Genomic DNA, 15974 nt, shown 5'->3' on the forward strand with positions numbered 1-15974 from the left:
TGTGCAGCTCCATGAAGGGTGCCAGCTTCTCCTGCAGTATATCTGCATCATCAAAGTTGGAAGTAATGAGAGACACACGCAGGTGCAGTCTGTCTTTGAAGATTACGGTTGTTCGTGAATTCCAGTTTGTCCCCACAAGTTTTAAGTCTGTTCTTGCTCTCATCATGTCCAGCTTTCTATCCTGACTGCCTCTGGCTGATCTATGGTGATTTCAGGTTCAACACTAGAACCAGAGACAGCAAACAGCCTTGCATAGACTCCCCCACCTTCTCCCGCCAACATGTAAGGTCCAAAGCAGCCCTGTCCAATAGAACTTCTGTGATGACGTGGTTCTGTTTCTCTGGTTGAATCCTGCTGACCAGTGGGGAACAGAATGTAGACAGAAAGCCAGCATGCTAGGAATGGCAGGCCGGAGGAACGAGTCCTGGAGGTACACCAGCCTGCCACCACTGACATTCTTACATGAGGAAAATAAACCCCCTGTGAGCTTGCGCTGTTGGGAATCCCATCCCCAACCTAATTCCCAAGCCAGAATCATCAAAGTGAGCTAAAATAGTCATAGACTGCAAGCAGGCTTCAGGAAGGGGTGCTCTTCAGCAGGCAATCCTTCTGAAGGCAATCCTCTCAGAGGATGACTTCCCACACCCCCTTTCCAGTTCCCTTTGCAGATCCTTCCCCAAGTGAGTATGGCCTTCCTTACAAAATATAAGTACCCATGTTGTCTGTCAAACTGGGTTTTTTGTTTTAAACATCAGCCCATTTTCATGACTCTGCATATGTGACAATGGGTAGTAAGAAACCATTTTTGTCAGCTCCAGTCTCTGAAACTGGCCACTTACCAATTCAACTTTACCAGGAACGGTTCTTTCCAGATGGGTCCTGAACGGTTAACTGAACATGAAACACATGTATGGCTGAACATTTTCTTTGGCGGCTGAGCTAGAGTAGAGAACAATGTGCAGTGGTTTCAAGCTGTGCCCACAAACACAATTCTACACAATCACAAGGAACATTTCTTTTTTTTTTTTAATGGTTATTTTAAACAAGTGGTTATCCGTTATGGTGTTGACATAAGAAAAGGCGAAATGCTGGGAACCGAATCAAAACGACAGTGCAACAGGCAGCTTGGTGTGAGCGTGTTTTGGTTCCTTGAATGCACAGGCTTGCTTTTCACTTCCTCCTAACTCTGGACCCGCCTTCTTGGTGTGTTTTCCTGAAAATGCTTTTAAAAAGAAAAGAAAAAGAACATATCGGTCTTACTGCAAGCCGTCTTTGGTGTCTGTTGTTCCCTTCTTTTTCACGTCTCACGGAACTGGGTCCTCCTAACTTCTCTACTGTTTAGTGAGTCGCTTAGCTCTCCCCGGCGTTGCCCGCCTTCTGTAAATCCTGCGCAGACCCCGCCAGTGCCCCGCACTCCCTCCCAGCCCTCTACCAGGGCTAAACTCTTCCCAGCGGTGGTCAGGCAGCCTGCGGACATCCAGCAAGCCGAGCAGCGGAGAACGAGGACCGCTGCTCCCACCGTCCACCCTCTCGCCTCGCCCAGCGCGCACTCCGCCCCCGCGCTCCGGAGAGACTTGCAGTGTGACGCGCCCACCTCCCTTCGGCTCGCGGGCTCTCGCTCTGGGACAGCCGCCACCCCCGGGAGACGTGGAAGCGGCGGCGGCGGCGGCGGCGGCGGCGGCGGCGGCTCCCTGGGCGCGGGCCGGCCCAGGAGCGTGGAGCGCCGCATGGATGCGGCAGCAGAGCGGCTTCTCCGCGAGCCTTGGGAGACCCGGGCAGAGCCCGCCCTCTGTGCGCGCTGGGGGCCGGCAGGGGGCTCTGGATTTCGGTCCCTCCCCTTTCCCTGGGTGTCTCGGAGCACTCCGGCTCTCAGACCCTCCTCCAGCCAGGTGCAGGCCGGCGGGAGAGGAGGACGCATCTCTTCTTCCGGCGCCCCACCATGGGCAATACCTCCAATGACTCCTGGCCAGAGAACTGCGATACTCGACAGTGGCTCCCCTCCGGCGAAAGCCCAGCCATCAGCTCCGTGATGTTCTCGGCCGGGGTGCTGGGGAACCTCATCGCGCTGGCGCTGCTGGTGCGCCGCTGGCTGGGGGACTCGGGGCGCAGCGCCGGCCGCGGGAACTCCATCTCGCTGTTCCACGTGCTGGTGACAGAGTTGGTGTTCACCGATCTGCTCGGGACCTGCCTCATCAGCCCTGTGGTGCTGGCTTCGTATGCGCGGAACCAGACCCTGGTGGCCCTGGAGCCCCAGAGGCGCGTGTGCACCTACTTTGCCTTCTCCATGACCTTCTTCAGCCTGGCCACCATGCTCATGCTCTTCGCCATGGCCCTGGAGCGCTACCTAGCCATCGGACACCCCTACTTCTACCAGCGCTGGGTCACATGCCGTGGTGGCCTGGCTGTGCTGCCCGCCATCTACACAGTCTCCCTGCTCTTTTGCTCCCTGCCGCTGCTGGACCACCGGCAGTACGCCCAGTACTGCCCTGGGACGTGGTGCTTCATCGGGCATGAGCAGACCACGTACCTGCGGCTTTACGCCACCTTGCTGCTACTGCTCATCATCGCAGTGCTCGCCTGCAACTTCAGTGTCATCCTCAACCTCATCCACATGCATCGCCGGGGCAGGAGAAGCCGCTCCGGACCCTCCTTGGGCAGCAGCCGGGGCGGCCCTGGCAGCCACAGGAAAGGGGAAAGGGTATCCATGGCGGAGGAGACGGACCATCTCATTCTCCTGGCTATCATGACCATCACCTTTGCCGTCTGCTCCTTGCCTTTCACGGTGAGTCGCTCCCTTCATTTCCACAGAGGAACCGGGCAGCCTTCTCACACTCTCCCCTCTTACTCCCACCCTTTCCACGACCACACACATTTTGCAACTTGTAAAATTATGGCCTCATTTGTAAAGGGTCTATAGCCTTCCCCTCTCACTTCTCACCTTTGCCCCACTTCCTACTTCCCTAACCCCAGCAAACAGGGCATCTCTATGCTACTGCTTCTCATTTACCAACACAGTCCCCCTGAAAGGGAGTCCTGGCTCTCCACTAAGCCAGCGCAGACTGCCACCCTAGAGCCCGAAGCCACTGTACAAGGCCAGTCTGGCTTAGTACCTGACGAAGAAGCAGCCCCTTCCACCTTTGGGTAGTTGTCAGTTACAACCTGACTTCCCTGAGCTGTAGTTCGCCTCCCGGTGCCCCCCATCCACTGGTGCTAGTTCTCCAGGCTCTGCCTTCTGTTTCTCCCAGAGCAAAATGTAATACTCAACCCATAGCCTTCCATTGAGAATGGTCCCAGGTGAGAAGGGTCCATGTTGCCAGAAGTCCAGAGCATTCATTGTCTTAAAAGTTCAACAAAACCTAGCTTACAGATTTCCCAAACTACATATTGGGAGTATAACTCTTTGTTGCCATGAAAGTTCATAATATGTTCATAATGATAATTAGAAGAAAGGCTGCTTGCTTGGAGGAACCCCTTGCCTAGGTTCTGGGCTGGGTGCTGCCCTGGTTGGGGGCAACATCAGTGGTTAGTTCCGTGATGCTGTGAGTTTGAGCCTCCTAAGGTGTAATGTGGGTAGCAGAGCCTGGGATGTATCCGAGCATGTGCTGGCCTCTTACAGAGAAATGAGAGCTCAGTTTTAGCAGCTCCGCTTCCTAATCTTCAGAAGCACAAGACTGACCCTACAGGGAATAAACAGTTGGCAGTGACTCTCACCTGACACAGTCTTGGAGAAAAGAAAAAGATAAATGATGCTGCCATTGGTCAGTGTGACCTGTAGAAGTCACTTTATCCTACTTCCCGCCTCCCTCACTGCTTTAGATTATCTTCATAAACTCATCCATAGGTGTGGGAGAGGACACAGGATCCTAAAAGCCTAGATATGACCCTCCCACATACACAAATTAACTCCCTTTCTTACCTATGTTCTCTCCTGCCTGGTCCCCACTGTCTTCACACTTCTGCCCCATCTTCTGTCAGGGTAGAAGCTGCTCTGAATCAATAAGTTACACTTTGAGAGGAATGAGATGGAGTACGTAAAAGATGCCCTTTTATAAAATGAAGTAGGATGTGGGAGGCTGCATCTCCCATTCACCCTGAGCTGGGGAGTTTGCAACAGAAATGCTGTGAGGTAGAAACCAACATGGCTTCCACAAGTTTGTTTTGTTTTACTGATAGAACTGGTAGAACTACATTAGGAGCTAAATTAACTTTTTGGCGTTGGGACTAGGATGCAGAACATACATGTATCTGTGAGAGAAAGCATTTCAAGTTCCACTAAACAACTTAGAATTTAACATGAGAGACATAAACCATTTCTGAATTGGGGGGGTACCTGTTTTGGACTGGTGGGAATCAGGATGTCAGTCCTTAGAGTTTTATCTATCATTTGTGAGTGTGTACGTATAAAAATACCTTCCACTCTCAGCTACTTAAAATAGCTTGGGAACAGGCTCAGAGGTGACCACACACTTGTGAAAAGGATTGTTATTCCCTTTGAGGAGGAGAGCAGGAGGAAAAGGTCTCCCCCTTGATCATGACTGATCCGCAGCATAAACTGTATTTTTTTAAATAAAAGCAGTTGATTTTCGATAGGTTCCCCAGTTTTCAAGTAAATTTGCCTTTTGCCATGAGAATTCCATCATTGCCATATGTTGATTTTCAGATACACCCACGCAAACACACACACTCGTTTCCTTTACTATTAAGCCAGGGGCAACTCCAGAGTTGCCAAATGGAAGAACTAGAAGGCTGGTTAGAAAGGGTGGGGACGTAGGAAGTTTGCTTTGAAGCTGAGTTTTTATCTGAGTGCCTGTTTATGGCTTTGGGGGGCCAGATGTAGATTATGAGGAGGCTTAGCTCCTTCAAGCCACTCCTTGGCATTGACAGTATCAGCAAATATTATCTAGGGTCTCTTCTGCGTGTATGCATGGCAAAGAGTCCCAGACAAAGAGTGGAAAAAATGCCTAGTGTTAATGTAATCTAGAAAGTGGGCTACGCTGACTTCTTGCCTTGGGGCTAACATGACACATTTTCCAGATGAACTACAGATAACCCAGTAGGTGCAAAACAGATATTTGAACTGTACCCTAAATGGGAAGTACCAAGTCATCTCTCAATAGGGAAGTTTACTTTGACCATTGACTAATTTTATTTTATCACTAGATTATTGATACTTGTCAGTATCTTTCATTTACACGGCACTTTAAGCATTATGAAATGCTACACTATCCAGAATTTAGTTACTTCTTGGAAGGCTTATCTGACAATTCAAATCTCAAAGCTACTGAATGGTGCATTACATTCTGCTATTTCAGAATGCTTGGCATGTGTCCCTGGGTGGTGCTTTTCCCCCATGTCCTTTTATTCTACTTGGCCCACACTAAAATTCTGGTCAGAAATGGCCTACACCAATCTCCCGCCCAAGGCAGGAATCATTTCCATATATCCTAACCCAGGCTCTGATAGAAAAGGCAAGGGCTCTGGTTGCCTTCAGTAATTCTCCTGTTCTTCTATAATAGCACACGCAGCCCAATAGAAATACAGCATGAACCACAAATGCAAGCCACATAAAAATTTCAAATTTTCTTGTAGCCACATGACAAAAAGTAAAAAGAAACAATTGAAATTAATTATTAGTAGATTTTATTTAACCCAGTATATCTAAAATATTATCGAGGCAAAATGTATCAATGTAAAATAATTATTAATGAACTATTCCAACTAATTTTCTTCCTGTGTCCCAGAAAATACTAGTAATCTACCCTGTCTCTGCCTCTTTCTAACTCGGGATAACAGAACTGCTTTCTGTGGCCCTCAAAGTGGGCCATGCCACCGGCCCAGCAAGGAGAGCTCACAGCTGTGTACCCAGTGGGACAACAGCCTAATCACTCCAGGAATGAGGAGAGGGGAGTGGGGAATTGAGGAAACCTGAACTGCTAAGGAATGTCAGCCATTGTCCCAAGGTGTGGGCAGGTTACAATTACTGCTTCCTCCAAGAATGCCAGCCTAGGACTTTCAAAGTTTGGGAATTGAAACTCAAAATATTAAATGCCCAGCACGCTGTATTGAAGTCAAGTTCAACTTCAAATGTCATTATTATCAACATCAAAATGGCTAACATTTTTTTTTAAACATCTTTATTGGAGTATAATTGCTTTACAATGGTGTGTTAGTTTCTGCTTTATAACAAAGTGAATCAGCTATACATACACATATATCCCCATATCTCCTCCCTCTTGCGTCTCCCTCCCACCCTCCCTATCCCACCCCTCTAGGTGGTCACAAAGCACCGAGCTGATCTCCCTGTGCTATGCGGCTGCTTCCCACTAGCTATCTATTTTCCATTTGGTAGTGTATATATATGTCCATGCCACTCTCTCACTTTGTCCCAGCTTACCCTTCCCCCTCCCCGTGTCCTGAAGTGCGTTCTCCATGTTTGCGTCTTTATTCCTGTCCTGAATGGCTAACATTTTTGAGTGCTAATTTTTTACATACTTCAATCCATTATCTTCACAACAATCTGTCAAATAGGTAGCATTTTTACTCCCATTTTACAAATGAGGCAAATAACTTACCCTGGGTCCCGCAGCTAGTGAGTGAGCGCTGAAGCCAGGATTCAAAGCCAGGCAGCTTAAGCACAGAGCCTGTGCTTTTAATCACAATACTGTCGGAAAGTACTCATTTCAGGGGTAACATATGAGAAGATTAATCCAAGATTTATAAGAGAATTGTGAAGATGTTATAAATATCTTGCCCACTTTGTCTCTTAATTTCAACTTTTAGCTTTAAAAATACAATGGCAAAGACCTTTTTCTCCTTATCAGATCAAGGGGCCTGAGCTGGGGCCAAGGGTACAGTTTCTTTTTTCTTCTGCACTGACCTATGCATTAAAAGGCTGAGTCTGAGATTTTAGGAGATCGGCTAGTGTAAATGCGGGTCTAAATTAAGAAATAATCAGATTACCCCTCACATAAAATTTTCTGTTGATACACATAAGATATAACTGATTTTTTTAAAAAGCATTATTTTGTCGATCCAATATAAAGTCATGCGTAGGACCAACAACATATTCCAAACTGTTTATGCACTAAAGGAATATTGCGTAAATTAATACATTCCTCATGTTAATCAGCTTTGTCATCATTTCACAGTGATAAATAGAAACTTTCTTCCTGAAATGAAACAGGACACAGGAAATATATCAGACCTCCATTCTTGACTCAGATACTGTTTGTCTTTTAATTTCCAACCCATATCTAGCCGTTTTCTCACTACTTTACTAATAATTGTGAATAACTTCTGGTCATTTTAAACTGTTTTCCCCATGTCATTAGGATAAAGTGCTTATGCATTTTATTCAGTTCTAAAATTTCAAGAGTGAACCATTGACCCATTGTAAAATGTCTTCATCTTTAGAAATTCTTTAGGGCTATAATTTCTAGGTTACTCTGATTAGTGGAAATCTGATCTTTGAAATACAGAGCAAACTCAAGAGTACTGGAGTTTCCCATTCATTCCTGGTACTCTTTATGTAAAATGTAACATGAATGGGGGTTGTAAAACTGATTTGAAATTTGTCAATTACATACATGCACAGTATCACAATTCTAGTAGGGATGAAAGAGAAATTCAGAAATCTCTGCATAACCAAAACAAACTTTGTCTGGTGATATTTTGAGTTAATATCCATGTACTACTGGAAGGCCCTTTATTATTCATACATCATCAATGATGTGTTTGGGGATTGTTGAAAGAGTTTTAACACACCTTACCTTTTAAGAGAAAGTTCTTCCATATGAGTGTTTTCACTTGACACCTTTTCCTTTGCCATTTGATATTATGAAATTGTGGTTGTAAATAATGACATAATTACACTGATTTTTAAAAATTTAGACAGCAAGAACTATGGTCCTTTTCCCTAAAGAGAAGTGGTGCGTTATGTCTACACCCTTGGTCAAGGTGAACATCTCTGCCTGCCATCTAGCTGTGGAAAGCGTGGAAGAAAGAAAAGACCCAAAGAAAACCAAGTAGCTACTTAGATATAGCCATGGTTTTAAAATCTATAAACAGGAGAAATAATACCCATAAATCTTTGTGACACATTTGGAAAAAAGTCTCCTACAAACCCATAATCAGTCAGTGGTGAATTTCATGTGAGACTTTACGTCAGAGGCTTTTTATATAGATGGTGGCAGAGTGTGTAGTGGCTAAGAGGAAAGTCTGGGTCCTGCTACTATAATTGCATGGCTCCCCTCCTTACCTGCGGTGTGATTTGGGACAGGACAACTAATTGTCTGAGCCTTGATCTCCTCCTTACTAAAATGGGAGTAATAACACTTTACAGATTTGTATAAAGATTAAACACAACAAGACACAAATTGCTTAGCACCATGCCTGGCATACAGGTGTTCAGTAAATATTAGCTACTCTTTCCATAGGATTCCGTTTCCAAAGGAAAATCATTTGATATTAATGACCAGGAACTGAATTCTGGAAGCTCCGTGTCATTTGTTTGATTGGCCAGGCCTAAGTGGGTCTTTTGTTTTTAAGTGTGATAAATGAATCATTTTAAACTATTTCAATTTTGGGGTAAGGGTCTAAAGCAGTGGGTCTCAACTTTGCCTGCATATTAGGATCACCTGGGGGGCTTTAAAAGCCCTGACACCTGGGTTACAGCCCAGGCTAATTAAATCAGAGTCTCTGAGAGAGGGAGCAAGCTATCAGAGTAGTTTTATTTCTTTATTTAAAATTTTTTTTCCATCAGAATATTTTTAATTATCCACAGGTGATTTCAGTGCACAGCCAAATACATTTCTCATTTACTCTAAAATTCTGAACCCACTATGTAGTCACATTAAAGGTAGGAAAGTAGCTGAAAGAAACGGTGCCAGGTCAGTGCCAAGATAAAGTTTTCCATGGAGGTGGCAAGGATTCTATGGAAGACAACAGAATACTAATTTTCCTCTGTGCCGCTTTCCATGTATCACAACAAGCTCTGTATTCTTAGCAAAGCCCTATAGAGAGAGTCTGTCCTAAGGAATTAAAACTCACTAGGCTGGTTTACATTAGTCCTTGGTATTTTTCTCATAGCAGATTTACTTGTAGTATGTGCAAAAGCATGTATAAATTCTACCAGCCTCTGAAGCTGAAGTCCAGAATATCACCGAAACATTATTAATTAATTGACTTCTATCCATTGTGTCAGCCTTTAATTAAAATCCAGGATCAGCTGGAGGGAGAGGGAATGAGGAGTTAGTGTTTAATGGGTACAGAGTTTCAGTTTAGGAAGTTGTAAAAAGTTCTGGAGATGGATGGTGGTGATGGTTGCTGTTCCCTGTTCTTTTTATATCATGGTCAGTCAAGTGCAGCCACAAGAGGAGACAGGAGATGCTCCAGGAAACAGTTTATCAAACTCACAGGTCAAAAACAGGAAGCACTGCGTAACGTGCCGGGCCACATGAGGAAGTACCAGTGCAGGTCAGGAGGAAAAAGAAGCAGGAGCTGGGGAGAGCCTGTGCCACGGACTTTACTGGAGTTTCTGAGGGAAAGACAAGGCAGAGTAGGGGAAACAGTTTAGGACTGGCTATTTTGAAGCATTTCGACAGGCTCTAAGCTATACGAGTAGCCCCTAGTCGCCCCGTACCAGGCCTTGGAATGATGAAAGCTGCCTCCGTGGGGTAAAGGGCCACACAGCGGAGCTCTGCATTGGTTAGTTTGCATATCAAGCGATTGCTTCTGGGTAAGCCCTTGGCTATCTCTAAGCATTGGCTAGCCCTGGAAGGGGCAGTCTCTCCCCAGCCAGAAAGTTTTTATGATGTCAAAACATCACAATATACAGAAAATAAAAATACAAACAGTACAGTTGCACAACAATGTGAATGTACTTAATGACACTTGAAAATGGTTAAAATGGTAAATTCTATTCTATGTATTATCTAAATTAAAAAGAAAAAACCCAGGGTCCACAAGATTGAAAATGGTGAACTCTAGACAAAAGCCAAGAACGGAAGGAAAAAAAATGGAGAGGTAGAAGACAAAACTTACATCAAGAACTTCAAGGTTCTCTGAAGTATGTCTCTTTTCCAAGCATAAAAGAGGAAATTATCTCTACAACATATTGGCCAGCTCCTAAAATGCAAATTTTAAGCATTTCTAAAAATTACTCAGCATAGTTGATGAAAAGGAAAGGAAACAAATAGTACAGAATTGCTTCATCCTCTAAAACCATTTTTCACTTCTCATTGGTCTGTCACACTCTAAAGAGATCAGGAACTATGGTTTGGGTTATTTGCCACAGAAAACCTGACTCATCTTCATGTGTGACCCATGACACTAGAGGCTGAGCCCTCTCTACATGGCCCACTAGACAATCCAGTATTATATTCTTTGGCAAAATTAGATCTAAACTCAGCTACAGACTTTTTCTACAACAGAATGCTCAGTTTGTGTGTGTGTGTGTGTGTGTGTGTGTGTGTGTGTGTGTGGTGACTAATATATTTTAATCTATCGGGTTTATGTACACTATTATCCTGAATTCCTAAACTTCAAAATCGCTCCTTAAATACACCATATAAGTACTATCAATTTCTCATTCAAAATAGTTTAGCTGACAAGAAAAGTATTGCTCCCTTGCATATCCCCACCTAACTTTCCTCTTCTCTGTATACTCAGGGACATCCACCATCAGTTCTTTCTTTCTTTTTTTCCTTTACTCATCTGCCAAGTCTTTTCTCCATTCCCTTAAGCCAAGATTCTCTGGCATAAACACCTATGGCTGCCAAACCTTCCTGATACTGTCCTAACATAAGCAACCCGAAGATGACTACTCTTCTCCCTCCCTGCAATTTGCTTTGTATATCCAGTTGCCAGATGCCTGCAGAGTAAGTAGTGGGGGGAAAAGGAAACAAACCATTCCTTCTTCTGGCAAGGGAGAGTGGAGGAAAGAAGGAATAGCTCTCTAACTCACCAGCTGCCTTTGGTAAGAAAGTCCCAGGAGCTCTATAAACAACTGGTTTCAAACGACTAGGTGTGATTTACATGTTTCTCTCTTTTCTGTAAGCCATGTGGAAATGTTTGATCTTTATCAAGCATGTACTGGTCCATTCTCTGCAATCTGACCAAAAAGTTGTGTTGTTCCCTAAATATCTAAGAAATCGGATGAGAGCTGGTATACTGCTTTGAGGACATTGGCCAATGCGTAAAGATGTGTCAGTGGCCAATGCGTAAAGATGTGTCAGTGGCCAATGCATAAAGACGTGTCAGCTTTCCGGTGTTTAGGACTTTGTTCTGAAGACCTTTGGTCTAACATAGGCAACCTGGATGTAGCACACAGTGAGCACTGCTCTGGTGTCAAGGGACTTGGAATTTGTGTCCTGAGTCGGCCACTAACCAGCCCTGGGAACTTGGGCAAGACCCTCACCTTCTCTGCACCGTGGTGTCCTCACTGGTAAAATGGAGATAATAAAGACTAACGTTGGGGGGACACTTATTAAGTGAGCAGTTTTCAGTAGCTGACCCGGATGATTTCCTCTCATCCTGCCAACAACTCCAAGAATAGGTATTGTTATCGTTATCACCCATTTTAAAGATGCAGAAATGAAGGCACAAAGAGGTTAGTTTTCTTACTTATGGTCCCAAAGCTATCTGTGGAGCCAGGATTCAAACCCAGGCAGCCCAACGGTCAGAACACAGGCTCTGTTGTGTGCCCTCTCACTGAATTGTCGTAATGAAGCCAGATTCAGCTTTTGGAAGTAAATGCAACATGTTATTATTAACTCACTTCCTCATCTGTCAGAAAGAGACAATACTTATGTTTCAGAGTGTCTGTAAGGCATAAACATGTGCAAGAGGAGTGAGATTTTGCTACCTCTCTCTCACCACTACGACCACACACAAAACACGTTTTGCTTTTCAGTCTTAAGAAATTGCATATGGTCTAAGCCTGTCCACTGCTACAATGTAAAACTAACATCCTTTTCCCCTTTTGCTTCTTACAGATTTTTGCATATATGAATGAAACCTCTTCCCGGAAAGAAAAGTGGGACCTCCAAGCTCTTAGATTTTTATCAATTAATTCAATAATTGACCCTTGGGTCTTTGCCATCCTGAGGCCTCCTGTTCTGAGACTAATGCGTTCAGTCCTCTGTTGTCGGGTTTCATTAAGAACACAAGATGCAACACAAACTTCCTGTTCTGCACAGTCAAATGCCCGTAAATAGGTTGACCTTTGAGGATGGTAGTTAAGAAGTGCTTAGTGAGCCAGCATCTGGAAGATCATTTTGAAATGGTTCCTTGGAGAAATGGAGAAAAGTTAGTTTATAAATACAATGAAGCTACCCTAATAAAACAGAGCAAACAAACATTTCAACAGTGGTTTGGGCTACAGACGTGCTGACAAGGCACTTCGTGGAAGGTATCAGAAGGCTCTATAAAACCTACCGTCAAAGAGCACGTTCCATGGCCTTTAGAGGAACAACCAATTGCATTTAAGATCCAGTGCCTTTCGATTTAAGCTTTCCTGTTGAATGAGAAGCCATGTAGTTTTGTAATTTGTTTAAAACCCTAAATAGTTACTGTGTTTTCTATTTTAATCTTCTAGGCTAGTACCATTGTAAACATACAGTGTACATTCAGACCAGATAAAACTTCTCACGTATTCTCTAGGGAGTGGATATGTGCAAGCAACCAAGCCCGGTGTCTTGTGATCGTCCTTTCTTTGGACAATGAATCTGAAAACCATAGGTACTTTGTACTGTATGTTTGTGTATGTGGGAGTGCTCTCTTTTTACAACAGTATAACTCAGTATTACTGAGTAGGCTCTGCTCGTTAATGTCAGCTTTTTCACCATCCACAAGAAGCTGTGTGTCAGTGTCAGGTTATTTATTTTATAACGTCTGCCGTGCTAATAGTGACCAAAAAGGCTGGGAATTTTCTTCTCAACAATAAATAGTAGACTATTAAGAGAGGTAATTCTGATTAATACTCTTCATTCTATTTCCAGGGAATCGTATACGTGGCTATGTCTGAAGCCAGATATTAGGATCAAAAACGGAAAAATCTGGTCAGATCTTCAGAAACACTGGAACTCTTTTAATGCTGATGTTGAGGACATAACTAACATCTACTTTATAGGATGGTTGTATTGTAGCAAAATTCATCTGGGAAATACGGCTTGACTCGTACTTAATAGGAAATCATGTAACAGTGAGTCATATCTTAATATATTTCTAAATCTAAACGTTTGGCATTATGTAAACTCGGCATAAGATATTTCAGTGAATTTGCACTGTTTAATCATATCTTATTTACAGTGTAAACTCATCTGAAATGTTACAAAAATAAACTATAAAACAAAAAATTGAAAATGGGATAGTATGTGATGAATTCCCCCCAAACAACAATTTATAATTAGTGTAGATATAATAATTTTTAAAATGAGATAAAAGTGGAAAATTTTCATTTAATTTGGCAGGTTTTTAAAGTGTGGTTGTATTACAGATTAGAGTTTGAAATATTCAATACAGTACTTGGTATTAGAGGATTTTTTTTCCCTTATAGCATGATCTTTGAAATAGTGGACACCTTATTTTTTTGCAGTGAGTGTTACTACAGCATAGTTGTAATAAAAAACCAAAAAAGAATGTTAGTCTCATTGAGTTGCTTACGCAAAACTATTTCCTATAAGTAGTTATCAGACTAGATGATCACTTAGGAGTGATTCCAGACCTATCTAGAAATCAGTGTATTTTGACACAATCTATGTCAAATCGTCCCTTATTTTAAAAAGAATAAATGAATGGTTTGCTTTCCTACTAATTTAAACAAACCAGGCAAAGTTTAACTTAGCTAAAATCTGGACATTTAAATAAATCTTCCCTGTCCACCAAGTATTCTAGAGTTAAGAAATTGTTCTAAATAGGATTAACTAGCCTCATGGGTAATTCCTAAACATAAAATTCTAAAGTTACTTTGAATCTGGAATATTAATTTCCTTTATCTGATGACTTTTTTCCCCTCCAAATGAAAATGTTAAGTACAATCATTCACCGTACCTCACCACCCCCCAAAATTCTCGAATAATGCCTGAGAACTTAAAAACACAAACTTGGACATAATATCACTACTGGGAACAAAATTTTCACTCTGTGAAAATGAGTTTAAGTCATTAAGAACTGATAGATTTCCAGCACTTTGATTCCTAGTATACTCCTGTTCCTTGCACTGTGTTAAATGACTAAATCCTGTTATTTCATCTGCACTGATATTTACATAGAAGGAATTGAAAGTTAAAGTCCTATGTAATAGTAAACTGCTTACTATTAATGGAAATTTCAAGGTAATAGAAAAAATTACTGATATTGGATATGTAAATATTTTTTAAAATATTTTTAAAAATCACGTCACATCAGACGTACCTGTTTAAGTTTACTGACTCATTTTCAAGTAAAATAAAAAACACAGAATTTAGCCTGGTATATCAGAGAACTGAATTGTGATGAAAAAAGACCTAGATTTTATTCTTTGCCCCTAACAGTGAGTGGAATGAAAAGGGAGAAAGAAACTATAGTGGATGTTCAACTCAGAATGCCAGCCCTAACTTTAGGTGTCCAGAAATGGGATAGGCCAAAGCAGTCTATCCTAAGCCGAATTTCCTGGGTGGTTCACTGTGGCCCCAGGTCATCTTTCCCAAGAGAAAACTGGGAAACTCTGGTACTAAACTGTGGCCTTGAATCGCTAAAGATCCTGATAGGGCCTGAGTTTGCTTAGAAACTATAGAAAGCCTCCCAAAGACTTGAATCTCAAAGTGGTCTGGACCCATGACGACCCAGAGCCAGAGCAAGGCTCTAGAAACAGCACCAACCCAAAACTGCCATGCTGGCGGAGGCTGTGAGCCCTGGGCAGGTGGAGGGAGAATCCGATCCACAACACTATGTTCTCGGTGTAATTCAGTTCAACTGTTGGTGCCCCCCCTGCCGGCTCCCATCAGTGCACTTTGAAAGACAGACTGCCCTCTTGCTATCGTAATGTCAGCTCTGCTTTGAACCAAGAAGAAACCAACATGTTCAAGTTTAGAATTCGATGCCTTTGAAAGGCAGGGGAAGACAATTAGCTCACACTTAAGATGAGGGTTTTTTTTTTACTTCACTTAGCCAAATCTAGTGGTTTAAGCCAAAAGTAATGGTTTTCTGAATTTGGGGAAAGCCCCTGTTTGAGTCCTTCACAGAGAAACAGTCTTCCCTGCAAATTTAATGTGTGTGGACTTGGCAATACCTACTCATGATGACCATCTTCTGCCTTTATGAAACACAACTCCATTGGAATTTCTCTCTGATTGCACGTTTAAAACATACCTATAATCATTATACTAACAGCATTATCATTGATTTTTTTTTAATTTACAAAGCATTTGATCACCTGCAATACACACTATGGAAATAAATGTCATTTTAGCAATTCACAGAAGCTATAGTCTAATTTATACATGGGAACAAGGCCATGTATTGGGCATTAATTTTATTTCAGAAAGTTACTTTATTTTCTGGTAGGTTTTATGATTTTTATTGTAAGTAAATTTTCTTGAATTATATTTTTGTATTTCCTATAAAATGTATGTACAATTAAAGGTCAGTTTGGGTGGTTTAATTCTGTGATCTGTGTGTTTCATTTTTTAAAATATGCCAAGTCAAACAGATCAGTAATGATTCCAGCAGAAAGAGCTGGCACATTGAAAAGGGTAATTGAGGACTGTTGACTGAAAGGAATATTTACAGAGGGAAGAGCAGGGTTAAGGGAATCAACAAGGGATGGTGGAGGAGCCCTTGGAAGCTGCTGTCACTCCCAGGCCTGAAGGAACAAGGGAGGAGCCCTGAAAGCTGTGTCCCACCCAACAGAAGCTGTGGCCTTAAGTAGGGAAGCATAGCTGCTGCCGAACCACAGGGAGGGAGGGAAGGGACTACCTTCCTGGAAGATCTTCCTG

The 15974-nt window shown here is 42.8% G+C and overlaps 1 protein-coding gene across 1 annotated transcript; it reads left to right on the top strand.

Moving 5' to 3' along the window:
- The first annotated feature begins 1939 nt into the window (after positions 1–1939).
- PTGER2 (prostaglandin E receptor 2) lies at positions 1940–15498 on the top strand. Its single transcript, XM_030854977.2, has 2 exons — positions 1940–2782; positions 11994–15498. The coding sequence occupies exons 1-2, from the start codon at positions 1940–1942 to the stop codon at positions 12213–12215; spliced, it is 1065 nt and encodes a 354-aa protein (XP_030710837.1). The 3' UTR covers positions 12216–15498.
- Positions 15499–15974: the final 476 nt, after the last annotated feature.

The sequence above is a fragment of the Globicephala melas genome, chromosome 2, assembly GCF_963455315.2.
Source record: "Globicephala melas chromosome 2, mGloMel1.2, whole genome shotgun sequence".
NCBI lineage: Eukaryota > Metazoa > Chordata > Mammalia > Artiodactyla > Delphinidae > Globicephala > Globicephala melas.